Consider the following 26225-nt stretch of genomic DNA (forward strand, 5'->3'; position numbering starts at 1 on the left):
GGTTTAAAATTCCTTCATGAGTGAAAAAGGCAAAAGCTTAAGCTGAAATGCTTTGATGTTGACATGCTACACGTCAGCCGACTCTGCAGCTGCAGATTTGGTGAGACCATAAATGATAGATAAGATCTTCATGAGTAGTCTGGAGGGACAAAACAAACACCTCCACTTGAAAACAACGGCATCATCATTACTTTAATTTGTGGTGACAAAAGGGACAAATACTGAGGTCCAGGAGAGAAATTCAAGAAGCAAGTAAAAAGAGCTTTGTTTGTAAGGTGGAGAAACAGTTAAACAAAATGCTGAAGCATCTTGTAACCATTATGTGTACACATCATTTTAAGTCATTACAGGAATGTATCTGCCAAGCAAGGAGTGTTCTGTTTCGTAAGTGAAGATAAACACCAGTCTGATGGCATCTGGAAAGCCAAACTGGAAAATGCCTACATTATAAGCTATGTAATTAAAAGCACAAAACCTGATTTAATAAATCTTGAGTATTTAATTTTTGAGAATGCAATGGGTTTGCAATATTTACTCAGAAAAACAGTACGATACATCAGGAAGCTTGGAGATAATGCAGTCTGCACAGCCTCACAGCCTGTACAGGAAATAGGCAGCCTCCCTCCCTCACCAAGGCACAGGAAGTCATAAAGCAGGATCAAATGCCTGGTACTGCTCACAGTCCTGCCATATGAACGCCATAACATCATGGGAAGTCATAAACTCAACCCCAATTCAAAGCTATTGCAATAACTGAAGTTATGAAAACTTGATCCTTTGAAGAGAGCTTGGTGCTGCAGAGTGTAGACTCTACACTCTACATGAAGTTACAACATGATCAGTCAGAAGTCATCTCAGATGTTCACTGCTAACTGCCCAGCAGCACACTTTCCCACCCAACTGTGCCCAAACCTTTGACTGGTAGTCTACACAGAATATGGAGCAGCCTTTTCCCACTTGGATAAGTGGAGCTGAAGGAACACAGGGATGGTCGTCATAATTTGCTGAAATGTGTAAAAAGGGAAAAGAAACACGAAAGCATATATACATTCAGCTGCTTTGTACATGAGTGATGCTTTTTATTTGCTTATGACATATTGTTACGATTAGATCTTTGCCACTGTGCATCAGCTCAAGCTTCCATTATGGTTAAAGGTCACAGCGTAGATAAGACTACAGCACTATTTTGGGACCTTTCACTCACTTTCAGAATACCCACAAGCCTAGGAAATATGGTATTAATAAGTGTATTTTCCTCAGCCAGCAGTTTTTCTGTCCACTTGTTTTTCTTACTGTCTAGCAGCCAAATCCAGTATGTGTACTTGTGGCTGCGGGCTTCTCTCCTGACTCACCCATGAGCATGGTTGGATCACTACAGGAGCAGAACAGATGCCTCTGGGACACTCTTGCATGCAGAAACTGCACGCAGCGACCCAAAAATAACAGCTGTAGTACCTGAAGCTACTGATTAAGAGTCAGCTACTGTTCCCTCCTCATATGGTGTGGAGGAAACACAAGCTAAATGCAAGGTATTAACCAGAGATCTGTGAAACAGTCTGGCGTGGTCGACCCTCACTTCGTTTACAAACGTGTAACCAGCAGATGTCAGGTATGACCTTTTGTCGCCACTCACCGACAGTGGCGCCGAGAGGAGCCCAGCAGAGCAAATACAGACAAATCCGACCATGTACAGAGGCATACACACAGATACTGTCTATAGGTACTTCACCAAACACTGTGTGGTTGAAGGTCAGCCAGCACCTTAGTAGTGAGTACACATATGCACTTGTAGATCCAGGCTGAAAGCAGGGGTGAGGCTTTCAAAAATCACTGGAATTTTCAGAAGGAATGAATGAATAATAAAACTGAAAATGTGACTGGAAAATAACAGGCAATGTCCAAACCTCATATGAGCATGATGGTGAAACCATTTGCTGTTTTTCTGCTGTTTCCCTCTAACTTCATCTAAATATCATTAGAGCAGATCACTTCTGTTGACACAAAATGTTGTCACTGGATCATGGATGTTTTTACAAAGCTTCTCCTGAGACTGTAGAATGGAAAACCAACAATCCCTCTGACACATTATATTACCTGACACATTCTTTTGGACGCGTCTGCAGAAACATTTAGAGTGAAAACTACACAGTAGACACGATGTGGGAGTGAAATGTGATGACTGGGAGATCATCCTGCAATCTAAGTACTCATCAGTTGTACTCACGTTGTTTTGACCAAGGTATCTTGCAGAAGGGTTAAGTAAGCAGAATGTCCCTGAAGACATTAGCCATAGATCTACAAAACTAGAAAGGTAGGCAATTACTGCATGTACTCTGAATTAATGCAACTCAGTAGAAAACGACAAAATATTCTGACAATAATTTTTATTCCTGATGTAGATTGCTGCCCAGCTGTCTTCTATACTGTATTTCCAATTCCTGTGACAAAGCAAACCTCATATATGCCACACTGCACATCAACCATCCTTCATAGGGTCACTAAGACTCCAGCTTTGGCCATGTGGAAAGCATCATAGTTCTTGCACAATCTTCACGTCTAAAGATGTGGCTGAGAGAAGCGTTTTAAAAGTGGCACCTGAGTAAATGGCACAGCTTCACAACTGTCCAATGTAATCACCCTCGTCCTGGGGTGGTGTGGGGTTCAACCCCAGCAGCCCAGAGTAAACATTAGCTACATGCTGATATCCATCACATCTTACTACATCTTACAGGGGTATTCTGGTCCCAATGAGGTTTTTGGAGATAAAAAAAGAGCCAATTTGGGTGTTTAGAGACTTCGACTGCATAGTAAAATCTGATTAAGAGAGAGACAGTGAGGGTGTTTCTCTTTAGCAATGTCCCACCAGTCGACCAAGGATGAAGGGAAAATGTGTGGGAGAGTGAAGGCTTTTTTTTTTTTCTTAAGAAACAGGAACACTTTTTTTTCTACCAGTTACATGAGAAGATTGATTCTATAATTTCCTATGTTCTGCCTTACCCCTAAAGTACACAGTCAACTTAATTCACACATCATCAAACGTGCTTACATGAATTTCATATCATAGCGATTTAAAAAACCTAAAACAACAGGTGAAGCCTGGGAATAGATCATAGGACAGAGCAGAGGAGCAGAAACAAAGTGTCAGTCTCAGGCAGATACACTGTGGCATAATCCATCGACCACAAAGGGATTTTTCAGACCCATTGCTGAGGTGAGACCTAGACAGTCCTTGAGTTGAGCCTGGCAGTGCACTGGCAGGCTGAGCCAAGCATGAAATTAGGCATCCCCCCCCCCCCCCCCCCCTATCTGTTGTCTGTAAATCCACAGCTTGAGAAGAGCCAAGGAATGTGTGTATGTGAGGTTTATATGAGAATGAGACTAGAAGAGAAATACCCTGGATCAAAGGGACTGAAAACTGAATTCAATTTATAGGACTGTCTAACAAAGAGAGAGGGTCTTTGCTGGACAGGTAATTTTTTCCAGTACACTTAGTCTGCTAACAGTAGCTCCCTGGCATGAAAACTGAAGAAGAATTGATTGTTTTAAACACAGCATGGTGACAAAGACAGCGAGAGGCTGGGTCTTCTTGTCATTACTAATGACCACTTCTCACTTCTCTCTGTGCTCTCGTCTCCAACTATAGAGCTTCTGTATTATTCTCTGCAGCTCTGGGGTCCACTGCCATTAAACAGCTGAGAACAAGAAAAGGCACTGGGAAATAACAATAACAACTAAGTTAGCTGAAAAACGAAGCTCTTCTTGTTGGACATTCGAGATTTTCATTCCTCTCGCAGTTTCAACACAGAATTAACAGCCTCTGTGTTCAAATATGAAGGTCTTTCTAATAGTTGTCTTTCTAATCCACTTTAACTCTCAGCATCATATAATTGGTCACCATCTGGGGCTCGCCTTCCTTTGCTTTCTCTTCTGTGTCTAACCACCCACCCTCTCCATATGTGCTGCATATGCATGTTCATGGTAGGAAATCATACATCTGTTGTCAATCCCTTACATCTCCCTGAAAGATTATGCAACGTTATAATGAGAACCAATTACCAAGCTGGGCTGCCCTCGACATCTCAAAGGTATATTATAGAGCAGTGTGTTTGTACTTACTGTAAAAACAGAAAAAGACAGTGGGATAGATGGGATGGCAAGGTAAATTGAGAGAGAGTATGATGTGGAGGAGATCACAGAGATTTTTTGGCCCTTAAATGGCCTTTTTATGGTCTCACTTTACTCTTCCACAGGATCTTCAGTCACTGAACAACTACAGCAAAGCTTTGCTGCTCTGCTCTTCCTACATGGTACACAGTTCACTTTTTATCTTTGGCTGAATCTAAAGTCTGCTCGTCTCCAACTTGTACAGAATCCAGCAGCTAAGATTTCAAACAACTCTGGCATCTCGTTACTCACTTTGTACCACATTAGATTTAGAATTTAATCCACTTTTGCTCATGGTTTTCCATTTCACAACAATAGTTGGACCATTCACCATGAGCTATTGTGATCATCTGGCTTTTCATCAAATACTATCACCAAGCCAAAATTTCCACTGTCCAACTCTTTGGCTGATCACTAACTAATACTAAACTGACAACTTTCTCATCAGTGCTATTTGTACTTTGGATTGAATACTAATTAGGAGACATTATAATGAAAATACACTAACCTCTTTAACATCAGTGTGTTAGCATTTAGCTACAACATACTCTTGTGTTTAAGTACACACAAACGTATTTGGGCTACTTGCTTTACATAACTAACACTGTTTCACTGATGTTGAAGTCCATGCAGGACTTTATCAAACTCTCAAAGACTTTACCTGTTTAAAATTCTCCTGCATACAGTGGGTACGGAAAGTATTCAGACCCCTTTAAATGTTTCACTCTTTGTGTCATTGCAGCCATTTGCCAAAATCAAAAAAGTTCATTTTATTTCTCATTAATGTACACTCAGCACCCCATCTTGACAGAAAAAAACAGAAATGTAGACATTTTTGCAAATTTATTACAAAAGAAAAACTGAAATATCACATGGTCATAAGTATTCAGACCCTTTGCAGTGACACTCATATTTAACTCACATGCTGTCCATTTCTTCTGATCCTCCTTGAGATGGTTCTGCTCCTTCATTGGAGTCCAGCTGTGTTTAATTAAACTGATTGGACTTGATTAGGAAAGGCACACACCTGTCTATATAAGACCTTACAGCTCACAGTGCATGTCAGAGCAAATGAGAATCATGAGGTCGAAGGAACTGCCCAAGGAGCTCAGAGACAGAATTGTGGCAAGGCACATATCTGGCCAAGGTTACACAAGAATTTCTGCAGCACTCAAGGTTCCTAAGAGCACAGTGGCCTCCATAATCCTCAATGGAAAAAGTTTGGGACGACCAGAACTCTTCCTAGACCTGGCCGTCCAGCCAAACTGAGCAATCGTGGGAGAAGAGCCTTGGTGAGAGAGGTAAAGAAGAACCCAAAGATCACTGTGGCTGAGCTCCAGAGATGCTGTAGGGAGATGGGAGAAAGTTCCACAAAGTCAACTATCACTGCAGCCCTCCACCAGTCGGGGCTTTATGGCAGAATGGCCCGATGGAAGCCTCTCCTCAGTGCAAGACACATGAAAACTCGCACAGAGTTTGCCAAAAAACACATGAAGGACTCCCAGACTATGAGAAATAAGATTCTCTGGTCTGATGAGACCAAGATTGAACTTTTTGGCGTTAATTCTAAGCGGTATGTGTGGAGAAAACCAGGCACTGCTCCTCACCTGCCCAATACAATCCCTACAGTGAAACATGGTGGTGGGAGCATCATGTTGTGGGGGTGTTTTTCAGCTGCAGGGACAGGACGACTGGTTGCAATTGAAGGAAAGATGAATGCGGCCAAGTACAGAGATATCCTGGAAGAAAACCTCTTCCAGAGTGCTCAGGACCTCAGACTGGGCCGAAGGTTCACCTTTCAACAGGACAATGACCCTAAGCACACAGCTAAAATAACAAAGGAGTGGCTTCGGAACAACTCTGTGACCGTTCTTGTCTGGCCCAGCCAGAGCCCTGACCTAAACCCATTTGAGCATCTCTGGAGAGACCTGAAAATGGATGTCCACCAATGTTCACCATCCAACCTGACAGAACTGGAGAGGATCTGCAAGGAAGAATGGCAGAGGATCCCCAAATCCAGGTGTGAAAAACTTGTTGCATCATTCCCAAGAAGACTCATGGCTGTACTAGCTCAAAAGGGTGCTTCTACTCAATACTGAGCACAGGGTCTGAATACTTATGACCATGTGATATTTCAGTTTTTCTTTTGTAATAAATTTGCAAAAATTTCTACATTTCTGTTTTTTTCTGTCAAGATGGGGTGCTGAGTGTACATTAATGAGAAATAAAATGAACTTTTTTGATTTTGGCAAATGGCTGCAATGACACAAAGAGTGAAAAATTTAAAGGGGTCTGAATACTTTCCGTACCCACTGTATATGGTATAAGAAGATGCCACTTTAACAATACATTATAATTCCTCATATTTTAAAAGCTGGATTACAAACGATCAAATGTGTCTGTTTTGTCAAACACAAACTAGACTTGGCAGGGCAGGGGATTTTCCTATTCAACTCAAAAAGAAAAATATGTTGCCATCTATACCTTTGTACGATCCAAGAATGCTAACAAGTGAGCATGTAGTTATTTAGGACATGCATATCCCAAGTGGCAGAGAGTGGATGTTTTAAGTGAGAACAAAGGCTGTCGAAGTGAGGGATGTGACGGAGGAGCTTCTTTGTGGGAAGATGACAAGGAAAGACTAAAAATCCATCAAAGGCTGCTATCAGCTCCACTGATCAAGGATTGTCTTATGAGGAAGTCGACTTAATTGGGACTCATCAATAAAAAAAGTACCATATGCTCAAACCCAGACACACCATGAAGGATGAGCCTCATTAAAAAAAATCTGTATAGTGAACATTAAGAATAAAATAAGAGGCTGAGATGATCTTTGTTACGGAAGGAATGTACACACTCCATCTACTACCCCCACCCTAACACACACACACACACACACACACACACACACACACACACACACACACACACACACACACACACACACACACACACACCTAGCTAAACAAAGGAGACATGAGCTGCTAAACACCAGGTAATGTAGCGGGCTGAAGTTATTGATATCACTTACAATGCATTAGCCCATCACCCATTTGTGTGTGTATGTGACTCTGATTTGTCCCCAGAGGCACCGAACACACACACACAGCAGAGTCCCATCTGTCTCATTTCTCTGTTGTATGTGTATGGCCACAGGGGGTGTGTAGGGTGAAAACAAGACAGATCACAGCCCTAAATGACAGCGGGCAGGAGTAAAATAGATGGCACCATCTATTAGACTCTAATTTATATTAATACGCACACACTGGAGCACACATTCACACACATCGTTGTACTCGAGTGTGCGCGCAAACACACACATTAAAATCACTGAGCTCCATGTTCAAAACAAACACTATATGAAACACCACCACCCTTCATGCCCCAGAGGCACAACATTTTTAACAGAAATTACATCCCAGAAAACAAGAAGGCGAAGTCAGTTTTTGTCCATAAAAACTAAAAGACAAATTTTGTTCCCCCCAGTGTTAATTATATGCTATAGTGCAAAAACAACCTAGAAAGGTTTTATTTAAATAACAATAAAAACAGAAGAATCCCTAAAAACAGTAATCATATGTTAATATTTTGCCAGTTTGCCTGGCTCATTTCTTGTTTTTTGGTAAGATTGCCTTCAGTCTTTACATGCTGTATACATATTATTAGTGTGTACATGGATATGTTTTCACTCTCACCGTACTGACAAACTGGATAGGAGCTTGTGACCTCACTTTTTGTGCTGGTCACTAAACAACAAATCCTTCCTACCTCCAGTCAGCTATCAGACCAAACAACATCACCAATAAAAGCTTCACACTGCATGTACTGTAAATGTCAAACTCTGAATCTAATGCTTCATGTAGAGGAAAGACAGACTCTTAAGTGATAATGAGAGTGCACATGCCTCAAACTTTACAACCCCTCAGCACCCGTAGTTTTATAGTAACACCAGCTAATGCGTGCACCCCCTGTGCAGCTCCTCATCTTCAGAGAGGGAGCTAAGAGCTGCCTGGAACAAACAGCTTCATTGCCCCTTTCTCTTCTTCTTTTCTGGCTACCATTATCTCTGGGAAGCTGCTCAAAACTATCAGGTTACTCCTAATTGATGCCTGGTAACACTGTTGAGGTGGAGGGTTGACATGCACTCACCTCACATTACAAACCAATAAAAACAACCCCCAGCAACATGCAGAGGGGGGTGGGAGAGCCCCAGGGATGATGAGGAGTGAGGAGCTCAAGGGTGGAGATGGTGTCCCTTTGATGGGGACATTAGTGGAGATGTCACATGACTCCCAAGGAATAATAGGATCATCAAATCTGGCTGCAACAATGATCTATGTATAGGACACTGCAGAGAACATGCAGTTCCACTCCAGGCCCAATGAGATCCTCAGTACTGTGAAGAGCACATTCAGTAGAGCACCAGTGCTGCTGGATGTGACAGACTCACAACAGTGAGGTCAATGCCAGCAATGTGCTGATTTCGTTTAGACATCAAAGTCTAACACAGTCTCTTCAGAACTGGTACAGCTGGATGACCTGACAACCACCCAGTTACTTGTTTTATCTCTAAGCTCTAAGGAAACACTTCCTCTTGTCAACTGCAAACAAATGCAGACTAAACTGCTGAAGGTGCTGTTGGACGTATGAAAGACAACACACACTTTCCCTGCTAAGGCATAAAGCCCTTGAAGGTGAGCTCAGGGGAGGTTGTAATGGGGTGTTCAGGGTTTAAGCTGCTAGAAGAAAGAATAGCTGATTCTGGGTGTTACATCTGCCATGTATTGATTGTGTGTGACTTTTTTTTGCAGGAAGAGGAGGTGCGTCTGCGGGTCAACCCTTGGTGGATTGGTGCCCTTTAAAAAGGAGAGTGGGACCTTAGCTCGGGGGCGTCCTATACGGCGGCCCGGCAAGCCTGGAAGCCAAGGAAGAACGTGGCTCCGCCTCCCGTTGGTCTAGATTCCTGTTACGACGCAGCAGTCCTGTGGCTTTCGGCTCCTGTCTGTATTTGCTGAGTTAGATTTGTTAAGGTGTTGGGCGCGGTGGTTTGTTTTTCTAAGTTATTATTTTATGTTAGGTGTTAGATTATGTTAGGTAGGGACAGAGGAGGCTAGTCCGGTACGACGGTCCTAAGGCGGGCTGGCCTGGCTTGTTTCCTTCTTTTGTTTGGTTTGGCCGACCCATCACCGTCTTATGTCTTTTGTTTGGTGACTTAATAGCTACAATTGTGTGCTCTTTCTGTTGTCAGAAAGCTTTATTTTATCAATAAATGGTGTCTTTGAGTTTTTGTGATGTGTTTAATGTTGGCCTCTTGTTGTGTTTAGGGGAGGTCGTAACACTGGGTGATATGATGTGTTTCTGCTACACAAAGCACTGGGGCTGTTAACCTAAACTGTTACATAACCAGTCCTCTAAAGACAAGTGTTACAAGCTGCAGTTGACACATAAGGGTCACTCAGGAGAATTTGTAAACTGTGTGCACTTCCCACTAGTAAGAGGTTCAGCACTTGAAGGTCTGATCCTGAAGAGAGAATTAAAAAACATCAAACTGAAGCTTTTAAAATGTAATGTAAATGACTCTCTGGTTGCAATTGGGGTCACACCATCGTTACAAAACTTTGCTTGGCCACTGAGGACATTCAGTGGTTGAAGAGGAAACATATCAGCAACACCACAGCAAAGAGATCACACACTGGAGGCAGTGCTTTTCTTAAACTGGCAATTTTGGGAGCTGATGCAAATCAGTTTTCCAAATTCCCTAATTGAAGAATCCATTTGTGCTGCCAGTTTGAAGGAGAGGGGGAGTGTAGCCCCACTGCTGTTGCCATATAATAGAAGATTAGCCACGTGACCTCAGAGGCCAAAGGTTATCTCCTTGAGGGACTTCAGCAGAGTGAGCTGCCAGAAATAAATGCTGGTGTTATCCCTGTGGACAAGCAACTCAGTCAAGCTAACATGAGTGTTACTGTTGCCTTTCTCTTACCCTTTTCCTTCACTGTGTTTGTGTGTGCATTTGTTCACTGGTGGAAACACACAAATACAGATAAAAACTCAAAAGTCCTATAGATTTTCCTCAGGCACTATATTTTAATAGTGCCTCTGGTCTGAACCATAATATCTTCTGATGACAAAAGCGATCAACTTTCTCATCAGTAACACAATGAAACAACAACAGTGAGTAAAAAAAAGGGAGAACTTCAGGCCTGATATGCCCATTTACGGTCAGTCAGTATTCCACAAGCTTGTTAAATAAATCTAAGGGTCTCCAGAGGGGGAAGCAAAACACTGAAGGCTCCTTCTAAACTCAGTTTTACCAGGAAAGAAAACAGCTCAGGTCCAAGTGGAAGTCCCTTTAGACATGCACTCTGGACATATCTGTGAAAATAGGTTTCAGAGAATTAGCCGTCCAGGTTTCTTAGCTGCCATATCCTTATAACATGACTGATGGTTAATGTGATGAAACATCAGGCCTGCTCTGGATTTCATTACATCTTAGTGACAATAAACCAACTCTAGAACTTCTGTGATAAAAGCTTTAATATGAAAACATAAAATCTCTTATTTAATAGAGTCTGTGACCTTGAATTCAGAGCCTCAGGATTAATGTATATTAATAGGCTGATGGTACATTGCTTGACAGTGACAATATGTGCAGCTAAAGCCATTTTTTTTGTTTTTTCTTTTTCTACTATTAACAAATGTGGGCAAGCTCAGCCTGTGACAGACGTGATTCTTTGTCACTACAATCATCCACATCTTTCTCTACCATCAGCAAACCCCCAGTCCCTTCAACCCACTCTGCAGTACCACCTCACACACCATTCCCAGTCTGGGACAGAACATGCCATACTCCCTCTCCATTTCTACCCCCCTCTTACAGTGAGCCAGTGAACATGTGGTGCATTTATTTGTTTTGTTTGGCTGTCGCTGGCTGGAAATGGATGTTCCCAGCAGCAGTATTTGCCTCATAGGCTGGCAGCCATACCAGAGGGGTGGGTTTTACTATCATAAAATGTCATACAGTGTTGACCCACTGATGAACTACTGAACCTTTTATGAAGTAAAACTAGAAGAAAAAAAATCCATTCACTATGACAACTGAGGATTACCTGTTTAAATGAAGGGCTAACAGTATAACTGAATAAGTCATATTTCTGCCTTTACACAGACAAATTGATGCCACAATAGGATGCATGTGCATTATGAAGTGTGACTGTGTGATGCACACTCACTCACTCTCACCAGCTCGACAGAGAGAATCAAAGACAACGTTCAACAACACAAATCCTCAAACGGAATGAGAACAGCATGAAGAGCGGCGGCGACAAACAGGAAACGCTGCGTCAAATAAATTGTGGGTGTTTTTATTTTTATAAACTTGCGTCTAAAGGGAACAAACTATATCCACTCAAATCCTGTCTGGATCCTGTCTTTTAACGTAAAGTTAAGTCAGTGACTCATGTTTACCCCACTTCTATGTTAGAGATATGTATTCCCTCTGCAAATTGTAGTTAATACTGCTTTTTGCCTGCAACTACAAATGTGAAGGTATGTGCAGTAACAAACAACACAGTCTGAAATGCTTCAGCTGAAATATACGTTCTGTTAAATTCATAGAGGTAAAAAAGTGTCGCTATTGAAGCAAAAGCAAAACTAACCTGCTACAAGCTTCCCTCTGGCACAGACACGTGCATCACTTGAAATATTTGAGGGCATTAACAGATATTGGAACAACTAAAGCCATAAAGGTTGATGCACACAGCTCTATTGACTACAGGGCAGCAGAAGAGTAAATGTTTGGTGCAGCAGCTGCTATTAGACTGAAATGCGGCAAAACGACAAGAGTCAAGCTTCACTTGACTAAACAAATTTTCCTAAGATGTTCTGGAAAAATGGAAATATGATTCCTCTGTAAAACCTAAATAATGTTGATCATTTTTGCCTCAATACCAAGAAACCACAGATTCCACTGTGTAGGCAGCAACTAGTTAAAAAGACTCTTAAAGGGAGTTTTACTGGGACATTTCCCACAACAGAACCCCATTAAATAAATTCTCTGTCAGACTATTAACAAAGGCAGTGCCAGTTGAGGCCGCCATGACAAAGTCAGTTTTGAACAGAAGCTGGACGCTAATCAAAACAAGTCACATGTTGGGAACCTTCCCAGGAGGACGTAGTCAAGTCTTTCTGTTTATGCTTTATTTCTCTGATGGCCTTTTGGCAGCTGTTCTCTTACCTGGACTTGCCCTTTTCCCATGATCTTGTCCACAATCTCGTTGTCGTCTTTGTTGAGCATGCTTTTATCATAACACTTCTCGTAACACAGGATCCGTAGAAACTGGGATCCCTCCAGCTCGATTTCAAACTCCTGTTGGAATACACAGAACAGAAGAATTAAACATCCGAGTTTGCACAGCGACAAAAATCAGTGAAGAAATGCCCAGTAAACAGAGATGTTTTGCTGACTGACCTCATTCCACTGTGGCTCTGTGGTGTCTCTGAAGACTCGGGTCTTGGCCTTGCTTACGAAGTATCCATATGAATCCACTTCAAGAGTGCAGTATAGATCTTTAAAAAAAACAACAAAAAAAAAACAAAAAAAAAGATGACACTGACAGATCCATCAGATTTAGTAATAAATTAATATCAGTGCACTAAGAATTAAACACTGGAGCCTTGCAGACTGCTGAATATCATTGTTAGAGCATATACACTATAGCTCTCATAATAACCAGGAGCCTCACACTTTTATCAGTATGCACTAAGGGTATAATCATTAAATAGTTATTACAGCTATTAGAACACAAACTATAAATCCCTATAATAATGTCTATAAAACAGTCAATATTATTATAGGCCACTAGAATTGATTGTCATTTTTTTATGTTAAATACATGCTTTATGTAATTCTTATGGACTAAAACAATTCATTTCCCTAATTAATAAATTCATTCACTTGTCAATGAAGGAACGACAAATATATAAAAAGTCCAATCCAAAACCCAGATATTCGTTTTAACATAAAACACTAAGAAAACCAGAACAAATGTGAGAAGCTGGAAACCACTAAATGTCTATTTTCTACTTTAAAAATACTTTTTACTTTTATAACTGATTATCAAAATACTAAATAATAAATTTTATGTTAAAAATTTTTGCTCTGTACTTGCAATGATACATGCCACATTTCACTGTTACTTTTGATTCATATCGCCATCAAACTGCAGCAGCAGTCAACATTATTTAGGTAAAATGATATCCTTTTTCAAAACTGTCAACCATTCTGGCAGAAATGTTTTTTTTTTAGTTTTCAGTAAGTGATTATTCAACAAGCAGATTTGTAACAAATGTCGCAATTGTAGGATGAAAATAATTACGTTCCCTCGCAGTGAAATAACCCATTTAAACGTTGTAGTTTGTCAGCTGACAGACATCAACCTCCTGCCTGTGAACAGTCAGCACCACCTGCCCCCATCCAATCTTTACCATCTCATACCACCGCCTCCTGGGATCAGCTCATGCTCGACTTTAACACAGAGCAATTAAGTCTGTTAATGTGATTCTTTAAATGCTGCTGTAGCTGTTCCTGCAGACCCTGCTCCCAGCTGTCTGTAAAGTGTCTAAACTATGTCCCACAGCCTGAACATGAGGGTTCACCTCCATCTGACAGCATGATGGATGGACGTACAGTTTTAGCTTTCACTTCGAGAGTCACAAGATTGAGTGAGGGAACCAGGAAGGTTGCTTGAATCTCATATACTGATAAAACACACTGAACATGTCAACCCCCAAAGCAATGGCATAAAAAAACCACAGCCTGACATGACTGGTTAACGTTATATATCGCTACCAACCTTACCAGCTGGGTGACTCGAGAAAATGTTCACATATACTGTATATTCACATGCATTAACTACTGCTAACATTATCGTGGAATTTCATCACATCTGGCTTCTTTTTTTTTTTTTTTTGCTGTTTGTTTTCTCAGCGTCCTGAAAGGCTCTGGCAAAATTACTCCCAATGAGGAAAAGATTAGTGGCAGTGGTACGAAGGAAGTTCAGCAGAGGGGAATTCAGTATGACCATCTGGGGGATATTTATAAAATGAAGCAGTTATAATACGCTTCCTCTACATACGGAAGCAAATCAGCTCATGGCCATCACTTCTGATTTGACATTTGACTTCCCAGAAACACACAGACTACGAGTCAGAGCCTACTTCTGTGAGGAGATTCGGGTGTTAATTTTGAGGTATCAAAATGGATCTAGCTATTGTGTTGTGAAGAACACAGTTGTGATTCATTGGGCACTTTTTTTCTAACTGCTGTTAGTTGTTTTCAATTATCAAAAAAAGTTGAACAGGCATTTGTTATAGACACTACTGTGAGTTTAATCTAGCAATGTGTGTGTATTCCTAGTCCTCCAAGACTTTTCTGGAAGCTGACTTCCTTTCCAGCTGAAATGAGTTTATGTGCCCAGACCGAAAACTAAATCAGGACCAGAGAGAGCATATTTAGAGGCCTTCACAGGGCTCCGGTAAGTAGGACAGAAAAAAGAGGCAGAACTCCATGATTTTCTATTTTCCTGGCAGTCATCATCATCAGGTTCAAAGATGTAAGTTGTAATTGATCAGCATGGGGTCTCTGACCCCCTAAATGAAAGGGTTAATGGACACTATCTTCTTCCATCTCAGTCTGCAGAGGACTGCAGCCCCTGTAGTGTTAGCATGTGTTCTTATACAGGAGGCTAATTTTTGCCCAAGGCTGTGTTGAATGCTGGGTCAAACTACAGGTTCACAGATTCATAAGAAAACTGATAATCAACTAAACTAATCAACGTCTACATCTACAAGTCACGAGAATGAATATTTGTTTTTCGTTTTTTCTTGGAGGCTTTAAGAGAAAATCTTCTAAGAGAACAAAAGAAAAAGAAAACAGGCAAGACTGAACTGTTTTCATAGAATCCAGAAGGAGAAAACAAATAAAAGCATGGCAAACAATGAATGGAAAAGCTGCAGGTCCGGCTGGGGCCGATTACATGCAGGAATCCTGAGAATATGTGAACACTTAAAGCAGTGTTTTGCCTTAATTTTTATGGGAACAGTGATGAGTGACAAAAACGTTCGTCCTGCAATAAATAAATACAAACTGCTGTTGGTTTGAGTTAGAAGAGGAAAACTATTATATAATGTTCCTTTGTCATGTACCGCCTGCACTATGTCATTATGTCATTATTATCTTGATATTCATATCAAATGAATTCAGTTTAAATGTCTTTAAGTGCTACTGGCCAAGCTCCTGTCTATAACTGCAGATTAATTCAAATGTGATTTCATTCACAGGTCAACTCCGTGCTCCTATACAGCATTGGCAACTGCATTTTACAGCATCACGTTGCAGCAGCTGTTGAATACATCCAGTACAGGAAAACCCACACACAGTGACACTCACACATACAGTAAAGGGAACCACGAACAGAAGTGACATGTTTTGCACCTCTGTACTGGGTCCTGTTTTCCACAGAGTTTTTGGGAGATGCTCCAACCTCAGCTCCTCCTCAGTGACCCAGTTTGTGACTACTTTGCCCTGGGCTGAATTTAAAGCCCTTTCCCACAGGGGGGAGATTGTTGTTGTGACATAAATAACAGAGCTCCAATAAGATTTTCTGGTGGGTGAGGATTTTTTTTTTTCAATCACAACAAAAAAAAAGAAAGAATTGAGTTGATGATAATATGTCCCTTAACCATCTGAACCATCAAATGACTGTTGTTTCCAATTCGTACACAGTTCCATTCTTATATGATAATTACCATATGCAAAAATAGAAACTATATACACACACAATCCTTCTCGCAAACAAGTAGCAAATTGAATCAAAATCCATGACGTGGAGGGTAAATCAACACACTGAAAACAGACTTAAGCAGACACAGTGGAGGAGAGATCCATGATGCAACTTGAGCCTGCATTACACCTCTACCACAGATACTGCATTACACAACACCTACACAAAACAGCAACACGGATGCCATCATTAAGCTACATCTGGAGGAAATGGAATTATTCAAGCAGTCTTTTGCATTGCATTGCCTGAATATAAAAATTTTGTCTTTTTCTCCTTTAGCAAATTTGTGACCATCTTAAAGCCCTCTCTCTGTATAGTAATAATTATCTTTTTATTGATTAGATTAAAATTCCATATGTATGTGTGTTTTACTGTAAATGCAAAAAGGATATCCATGCTGTCTGACTACCTCTGTCTTGTATCCTCTATCCTTGAATAACTCATCCCTGGTTACCTCTTTTGTTGCACTCACTGTCTGGAGCATTTGTTTCTTTCCTTCCACCTGGAACAACTGGGTGGTTTTGAGTTACGCCAGAAAAAAAGAGGAATTTAACTGTGTAAATACAGCATAAACACCCCAAGTGATCTACATAAATGCTGTTTTAGATTTTGGGAGTTTGGTAAATAGAATTTAGTGTGTGTGCTTTCACTCAATCACTCATAATTGTTTTTTTGTTAACTTCAGAGGGACATTTTAATTTATATTGACAAATTATTACAGCACACACCAAGCCTCTTTATCACTTAAATTAAGATAAATGCGTCTGTACTGGCCATTATCATCCTCATCACTACCACTGTGATCCTTAGCACCACTAATACTACACACCACCTTCCCCCACGCTACCTCCATGGCCTGCATGCGTGCACATCACACACTGACATCAAACTGAATCAGTGAAACTACCCAACTTCCCTCTCCACACACACAAACATGCACCTTCTTCATTTTTAAACCCCTCAGCTCTCTGCGCTCCATCGAGGATCAAACAGGCTTTCAGAGGAGAGAGCTTTCCAATCCATTACCCAGGAAATTCTAGCAGGCCTGCTTTCATATACTGAAGGCTGTCATGGTAACTGAGGAAATCATATTTCTTTCTCTCTGTCACTTTTCCAGATATTTGATATTTGAACTGGTGCTTGTGCAACAGGGCACAAAGTGTACCAAAACGCCAGCTGTCCACTACTGACACATCTGAAACAGCCTCTGCATGGTCCTGCCAACACACACAGACACACACACACACACACACACACACACACACTGACAGAGTTGTTGCTGCACATTGTTATACAAAGGAACATTTGTCAAAAATAGGCAATAGCCAACAGGACCAGCAGTTGTGCTTCAAAAGCTGCTTTATGTGATTTTAAACATTCTTTCCCTTTTCATTTCATGTGCCTGAACTGCTGTGTCACTGACGTCTGCAAATCAAAACAACCGCGGGAATCCCACAGTGGCTCCACCAGTCCTCCGAGACTCGCCCTCTCCTGTCCTCCATCTTATTCTTTTCTTTTACCCGATCCTTCCATCCATCTGACCATCTTTGCACTGGCCTGATAGAAACTACATGTGCAGCCAGGAGTGATTGACGGGAGCGTGCGCACTAGTGTGGTTTAAAAAAAAAAAAAAAACAAAGTAAATTTTTAGCTGACTTACTGGCTGACTGCTTGAATCCTTTGGCAGAGTGGACGATCACATGCAGAAAGCCGTACAGGCCAGGAGTCTCGTCATCTGGAAAACAAGCACATGGAGCAGTTGGTTCAGTGCAAAGTATACTGTAAATACCGTAAATACTGTGATACTGGATTTAACAAAGTGGGATTTTGTGTTCATAAAACAAAAATCACAGAAACTCATGACACACCAAATGTTCTTATATATTGTCCATATCTTCATATCACTATTACGCAGATGAGACACAGATGCACAGACAGAAACAAAGAAATAGGTAATCACGCTAATGCACTGTCTAAATCGGTTTTGGGAACCACTCACTGAAACAGATTTGTTGGATTTAAAAGAAGTTTAGGCATTCAACAATTTTCTGATACCTAGAACATTCTCTTGGCAAAACTTTCCAATGTGGTTCAAACCAGCCGTGTGCAAACTTTGGAGTGTCAGTATGATGAAAAACTAAAACTGCAAAATGAATAATCTGTTTAATAGATAATCATTATCATGATGACTCGATTTTTATTGGATTATTTCAGCACAACAATTCGCTCAATCTCATGATTGCGTCATTTTTTTTCCTCCAATTATCATTTCTCACGTCCACTACAATAATGTTATTAGCTTCCAGTGCTTCATGTTTGAGAAGAGACACATTCAACTTTAAATGACATTAGACAAATACTTGAATTCAACGAACAAGATAAATGGCAGCTGAAAGTTTCTATTTATTTTATTTATCTAAAATAAATAGAATATAATGTGGATCAGAGTGAAAATGAAGTGATATTCCTACTTTTTGTCAGATCCGTATCAGACCACATATCAACAGTGTTCTGCCATAAAAACTGAGCTGGATGCAATTGGAGGTCTGTGGGTGGATGTTTTTTGGGTGGCCTGATATACCTCCCTGCCCCGCTGACAAACACATGATGGGGATACAATCTCGCTTTGCTTAAAGCCTGTGAAGCCTCACAGTTTCTGATAAATAAACTCTGATGGCAGGCTGCAGCACTGTTTGGAGCTCCACTGTAGACAGCTGAGAGGAGAGCAGTCAGTCCCTGGGGTTAACTGTGTGTGTGTGTTGTACTAAAGCCACAGGGGAGATTCACAGGGAGACGGCTCAGCTTCGAGGTGGCCTATGTGCTACTTTTATAGTGAAACCAAAATCTGCTCTTTCAATTATCATCTCACTTGAACTATAAATTGTGAAAACTTAGAGAAAGCAATTAACTAATTTGTGATACCTGGTGATGATTCAGTCACTGAAGTCAAATCAAAGTGGAAAAATGCTGAGGCCTCTTCATCCATCTTTTTAGTTATGAGAAGTGAGAAGCATTACTTCACCAGCTGGTCTCCATTTCAACCCCTGCTGTGCTCCCAGCATCTCATGTGACTAAGGTGTGTGTGTGTGTGTGTGTGTGTGTGTGTGTGTGTGTGTGTGTGTGTTTACATTTGCTTTATAATGAGCTGTGGGTCAAAAGTCTAAGACAAGACGTGGGAGTGAGTCGACATGCAAGTAAAAACCTCCTGGAGTGGTTACATTACTGAGATGTAGTGAGAAATTTTATTATATACATTTATGAGAGAAACATCAGTGTGCATGAAAGAAGATCATGAGTTTTTAGTTTTCTAAAATAAATACTGGGAATGGTCTGAAGAGGAAATAAACATTTGAATTAGAAATATTAAGGATTTGCTGATTAAACCTGATATTCCTCTGCAAAGTCTCCATCCATCCACAAGCTGGCATCTGTTTTTTTTGGTGTTTTGTTTTTTTAAATAAAAGGTGTTTATTTTATGTTCCACATAAAAAATAATCATATACAATCCCCTATATATAGACATCTATATATATAGAAAAAACACGTAATCCAAAAGAAGTCAGACAACCCAGTGCATATTGCCTGCTGGACTCAAATCTTACATGTATTATTCTTATACTTGTAACTGTGTAAAATGTGTGTAAAATACTTCTCTGATGTGATCAGCTCAATGAATGAATTGTTAACCTATAAAATCGTTGCACGCTGTGTCTTGTCAGAAACCCTGATTAAGACGTTGGTTTAACTAAACTGCATGTAATGATTTTTAAGGTTTACACATCTAAACATAAAACATATACATGCATATAAAGTGTAGCGTGAATCAAACTTTGAAACACTCAATTGGAGCTGTGTCTAGTTTTGAATAACTAAAGGAAGAAACTTACAGATAAACCCCTTTGATTAACAAAAGACAAAAAGAAGCTCTCTCCTTAAAAAAAAACAAAACATAATGCTGGTTTCACTATTCAGCTGGCATCAGTAAAGTTCAGTGCAAAAAACACTACCAGTGTCAAGCAGTGACCTTTTGCTTTGCGAATTTATACAAAAAGAAAAAATCTCCGTGCTCCCCACTTTAGAGGTATTGAATGTCAAAATAATGCCCCTCTTGCATAGAGAATCCATTGTATAAGAAGCAAACATGGATCTTCATTCTGTTTCATATGAGAAAGATTAGGACAAAGGGCCTTTCACAGTATTGAAACATCTCCGTCAGCTTTATGGCTATGCGGGTGTGCTGTGTGTGCATGTGAAAGCGGAGACCCTTATGGCATGCGAGGAGATCAGAGTAGGTCGGCCAGATGGCTTTAATGTCACCACCAGCCCCTGAAAGAGCTTGGAGCGTGGAGATCTGGAGCAAAAACAAACATATAGGAGCTGAGAGCTCAGTGCAGGCCACTGCCGACACACTGCATGGCACCGACTGCTACGAGCTAGATGAGAACCATATTGTAACCTAGATTCATCTCCTGCAAGGCCCCCCTCTCATTATGTGGCTTTTTTGTGCTGAGAATGTAATAGGCACTTTTGTACAAATTTAAACCCAAAACAGAGAAGAGAGGAAGGAGCGATGGGAGAGTGTGTTTGTGATTGTGGAAACAAGGAGAAAGCAAGAAAAACACACAAAGCATCCAAAACTCAAAGAATAAAAATAGATCTTGTATGTGAGTATTTCTTACCATCTTTGTTACTAGTGACAGGAATGTTGTGGACAGTTCGGAGCTTGAAACAGGAGCTGGTCAGGACCTGGAGCTCGACAGAACTTAACACACACGCCTGGAGATCTGAAAAATACACACAGCAACGATCAAATCTTTTCTGTGCTGCAGCGTGTAAAAAAGTAGTTTTGAGTTACAATGAAGTACAGCAGATGAACTACTCTCAAGGTCAGTGTTACCTTTCTTCTGAAGTTTCTGGATGCTTTCCCTCCACTCTGACCTCTCATAGTCAGAGGAGAGGAGGAACAGGAAGCTCTGGATACACACAGAAAACCACACATCAAGGACATCTATGCACAATAACCATTACTGAAAGTGCTGCAAAACAAAACTCTCATACAATAATGTGGAAATGCAACACCTGAAAAGCTAAGACACCCTTATATCTCACTGTTTGTTGCAATTTTTACTTTGGTAACTCTCTGATCCGCCACAAAGCACACTTTGAAATGAATATGCCTCCCTCTAGTGGTTAGACTTAAGCACTGCAGCTAAAGGACTGGAAAGACAGATTACCTTTCCATGTTTGTTGTGGATTCGGAAGGGAATGGTGGGTGAATGCAGGAGTAACCACGACTCCTGTTCATTCATCTTCTTCCTCAGGCGCTCCACACGACTCTGGCCCTTTGGTGCTTTCTGCACAAGCAAACGGACATTTAGCATGTCATTTAGTGTTAAAACTAATATTAAATATACATATAATATGTACAGTCCGTAATATGCAGCACAACACTATTTTCTTCTGTGAGTTCGTAATAGTTGTGTATAGCTCGTAGTATTTGTCATTAATATCAGTGTGTGTGTTATTTCTCTCTAGGTTTAATTATAACATTATCAAGGAATACATACTGCATAAGGAACTGAAATGTGTTTGTGCATCCATACTTGTGCTCCCTGGTTAAAGTTTTTAATATGCTTTTAATATAATGAAGTAGCCCACTAAAAAAACAGGAGTATATTTTTCATAAAAAGTGACATTTAAACAAAGTGAGGATACCAGATCAATACCAACACCATAGCTTTATAATGATTTATTAACATTGAACTTATGTTTTATGACTAAACTGTCAGCAATCTGTTATTACAGCTGCTGTCAAGTTCTCATCAGCATGAAATCTGCTTATCAGATTTTTTCTCTATTTTCCAGGAAGGTCCACTGATTAGCCCCTGAGACTGTGTGGCGAGTTGCGTGAGTTTTTTTATATCATAGATCTCAGCTCTATGTGAGCATTGAAGGAAAACAAATACACCCTCACAGGCCTCACCAGGAAGCCATGAGTCAGAGCCTGGGCACAACCAGCTGAATCTCTGCCTTCTCTGCTCTCCTCTGACTCTAATATCAGCTATGGTCACTCGATGTGCCTCGAGTGGGCGAGTTTAACAGTGTGAGAGGGGATTAACAGGAACTCTCTGCTCCTGAAGACTTTGTTGTGTGTCCAGCGGGGGCGTGCTGCTATACATACTTTAACTGTTTAAAGTATTTATTCCTGGTCAATGACCAAATACAAGGTGTAAATATTTTCAAATATTAAGTGTAAATTGGCACTTTAAACCATTTATATGAATTAAAGGTAAAGCTTTGTTTTGAGTTTTACAGCTTTTACTTTTTTCAATACATGACATATTAAATTTACCTTGTTGCAATGTCAGAAAAATAAGAGTGCTTGTGACAAATCCTGAATTAAAAGTAAGGAATCAGAGGAGTCTTCCATGAAAATCTGTGTATGCCATAAATAAATGGCTACCAAAGTTTTACTGGAAGCACCTATCAAAACTTTCCTCCTGAGTCACTTGTATGTGTTTGTGTTACTCATAACAGTAAGAGCTAATCATTCATTCTCAGGGAACTTGGAGGTCAGAGAAGAAATGTTTTCGCATACACGTTTTAAAATAAGATGTATGTCACCACCCAATGTTTCATATCTTTCTAAAAACATCCCAAGATACATTAGTGCAACAGCTCTCAGTCAAAGATTGTCTCACATATAAGATTTTACACAAAACATGTCTGTGAAATCAGTCCCATCAGATAATACAACATATGACCACAGTCTTATACTTTTGAACCTGTCTTTTCAATGAGTCACTCTTTCAGTTGATCCGTCTTAGCTTATTAGTGTCAGTCACTACTAATTAAAAGTTATTTCAATCCTATCTAAGTGTTACACTCATGTTTTCTGAGCATACATTTGGCTCCATTACCTTCTCCTTCTGTATCTCACTCTTTAAGAGTGAGATCTTGATTTTCATCTCCTCGATCTCATGCTCTGGCAGGACTTGGATGCTGGGGCAAGAGTCCGAGTCGTCCAGGGTCTGGAAAGTCAGGTCTGCCAGAGGGATGTACCACTTGCACTCATACTGCTGGTGACGACTGCCGATGGACAACAAAGCCAACGATGAAAGGATGTGGGAGTAAAGAATGAGGAAATGATGACAATAAATTAGTCAAAAGGTAAATCTTTTTTTACACACCCATAGTTAAACATTCAAACGTAGAGAGACGTACAAGACTAACACGCAAAACATACAACAGCCAGGCGCCCTCACAGATGACACTACCTGGTCTCTTGAGGAGCACTGTAACTTCCTATTGAACTGTAACATACTTTCCTATTGAACTTTGACTGATTGACCTCAGATGTGAACATGTCAAAATGATGCCCCACTTGCAGCCTATTCGTGTAGTTTTAAAAGCTTTATTAATGAAAACAATGCATGAGTGCTGCCTCTACCAGGTCTGAGCAGACTGATTTTCACTGTTAGCAATGAGCATTTCATCTGTGTTCCTGGGTGTTGCACAGCCAGCTCATTAATGGTGCGATACCTCCATCAGAAGGCCAATTAAAGCAGCCTGATAATGACACGAATCCATACTGGAAACCAAATGATCATACCTGTGATGGAACATAACTGATGATTGCGATCTTAATTTAACAACATCAACAAAGAGATTACTGTGTATTCCTGATGTTCATACACAGGACGGTGTTACAGCAAAAGGGTAGGCTATATTTGGTAACACGTAGACAAGTGAACAAACACAAAAGTATACTTTCTTTCACTGTCATGAGATCTACCTTGACATCTTCTGGTTTGTGGGAAAGTCATTTCATTTAAACTACACTGTCTTTTATAAAGGGTGGAACTAAAGCGCCTATTGTTCACCCACTGTAGGTTTAACAACAGTTTATTACATCATTATGAACAAATCCACCTCTGAATGTGAAGTTTTATCTTTCAATTCAAAGCACATTCTGTGACAGCATATAAAAGACAGGCTATTCATTTCATATCATATCATTCAAGTACGTTCGTTTTAAAAACCTCCTCCCTTTGTTTCACTTACACCCCTCCCTCTGCAGGTGATGCAGAAAGGGCTTGTCTTTGTGTCTCAGTGCTCTTTGGTCTTTTGGGAAATCTGTTTTACAGAGCAGCCATTCATTTTTTTTATTCCAATCACACTTAAACACACCCTTTCAGATGCTGTTCACAGATACACGAATAAAGAGTTGGGGCTACATTAACTACATGGCCAGGTAAAATATAAATATATCATGATATCTAATCTCCTAGCCCTTCAGTACCAATAACATGGGTGGAATATACAGTATACTGTACAGTGAAGCAGACAATCAGTCTTAACCCAAAATGACAGTGAAAACATGTTTTTTGCAACACTTGAAATACTAATTTATGTTCACACTTTTTGCAGTGGAGGCCATCTGTAGCACATTGAACTGATAATACCATCAGTATAGTGAAGCATGGTGGTGGCAGCATCGTGCTATGTCCGTGCCCAGAGTTAAGCCCCATGTTACTTGAGGATGGGCAGCTCCTGCTCAATCTGACAGGGTTTGAGAGGATTTACAGGAATAATGGGATGAATTCAAAATCCAGGTGTGCAGAGCTTGTATAGACTTATCCAAGACTTAAAGCTGTAACTGCTTGTGCAAAGTACTGATTTACAGAGTTTTGATGCTGTTTTTAAATGAGTTTTGGATTTTTAATTCATTTGTAAAAATGTTTAGAAACTGGGTTATCAACCGTAGAATGTTTTATCAACTTAAAATTACATTTACAACACAATTAATTATTATAAATAACATAACTATGAATTATTATAATATATAAAATTATTATAAGAAGGTTCTGAATACCTTTCTAGGCAAATGTAAGTTGAGCAAATGAGAATATTTATTGAGGATGTGGAACATGTGGCAGCTGAGTCAACGTGAATACGCCTAATCTCATAACAACAGAGATAATCAGAGGACTCAGAGGGATTAAGGATCGTCAGTGACTTAACTCAAGGTGAATGAATTTCTGTTTGCTCTGATCTATGTGTGTAGTCTGTAGGCGGCTCGCTGAGATAACACTACACACCATAACAGTCTAATTTATAGGTCTGGTACTGTAGTTATGGCAACGCTATGTGTCCCTCCAAGTGAGAGGCGGCTGCAAATGACACAGACAAACGTTGAATGTCAACCAAAATAGGATCCAATCAGGCTAACAGCAGCCACTCTGCTGACAAGGCGGGTGACATGCAGTGCTGTAAATGTGACAATTTATGGACATGTATCAAGCTTTTAGATGTGGCGTCATACAATTACTCTTTACTTTGTCTCCAGCTCAACAGATTGGTCCCTGAAACACCCAACCCTCATTTTTCTGAAGAACACCTTTAGCCTCAGTTTGTCCATCATGTCTATATCTGCAACTCTCCTCCACTGTTTAAAATACCAGAGGCAAAATGTCAGAGAGTTTGTTTCTCTGTTGTAGATATCGACAGAAACATGAAAGAGACAATCCTAAAAGGGTGGAAAATTAAAGGGACGCATTCAGACACCTATTTAATAAATACACTGAAATGTAACGTGGCCTTACCCCACAGCTGTCTTCTTCATCTTGGCACAGAGCAGTAGATCGGTGAAGAGGAAGACGTGCCGAAGCTTTCTGGAGCTTTCCGACACCTCCACCAGGAAACCATCCTTCACAAGCTGACGAGCCTAAAAAAGGACATAATGATGATGACCCAACAGTGGTCGAATAATGCTAAGTTGTATATGTGAACTGATTCCTTGGTCAAAGAAAAACATTCAAGCCCTATTTGTATCATATGCACTGTGATCTAAAACAATGGCACACACCTCTCCCTTCGGCGTGGTGACAGCGGTCCTGCGAGGGTCAATCTCCTCATTGATGGAGGAGAGGAAGTTCTGAGATATCCGCAGGGCGTCCTGCAGGAGCGGGAAATCCGGATGGTCCTTAGGAGTGTGTTTCAGCAAATCCTGAAACAAGGGCACAAAAAATAATGTAATAATGTAATGTTACATAGAGGGTTATGATCACAGTCATGTGATAAGTAATTGCACTGTGAAAGCACAGAAATAATTGTTTTTAACAACAAGTATAACTGCATTTTTGATTGTGCATTGAAGTAATTCCTATTATCTCATTAGAAACAAAAAATGATAAACAAGTATTGATTTAATTTCCA

General features: G+C 40.4%; 1 protein-coding gene across 3 annotated transcripts in view; it reads right to left on the bottom strand.

Annotated features, from left to right (window-relative positions):
* abr (ABR activator of RhoGEF and GTPase) overlaps window positions 1–26225 on the bottom strand; it is a 111226-nt gene that overhangs the window by 22383 nt on the left and 62618 nt on the right. For all 3 annotated transcript variants that reach the window (XM_026327748.1, XM_026327749.1, XM_026327750.2), the window contains 9 exons: window positions 25876–26016; window positions 25613–25734; window positions 22928–23096; window positions 21242–21361; window positions 20905–20980; window positions 20687–20791; window positions 17668–17742; window positions 12635–12732; window positions 12401–12532 (listed from right to left, as the gene is read on the bottom strand). In XM_026327748.1, coding sequence (XP_026183533.1) covers window positions 12401–12532; window positions 12635–12732; window positions 17668–17742; window positions 20687–20791; window positions 20905–20980; window positions 21242–21361; window positions 22928–23096; window positions 25613–25734; window positions 25876–26016 — 1038 coding nt within the window. The remainder of the gene's footprint in view (window positions 1–12400; window positions 12533–12634; window positions 12733–17667; window positions 17743–20686; window positions 20792–20904; window positions 20981–21241; window positions 21362–22927; window positions 23097–25612; window positions 25735–25875; window positions 26017–26225) is intronic.

Source organism: Mastacembelus armatus, chromosome 14 (genome assembly GCF_900324485.2).
Source record: "Mastacembelus armatus chromosome 14, fMasArm1.2, whole genome shotgun sequence".
Lineage (NCBI taxonomy): Eukaryota > Metazoa > Chordata > Actinopteri > Synbranchiformes > Mastacembelidae > Mastacembelus > Mastacembelus armatus.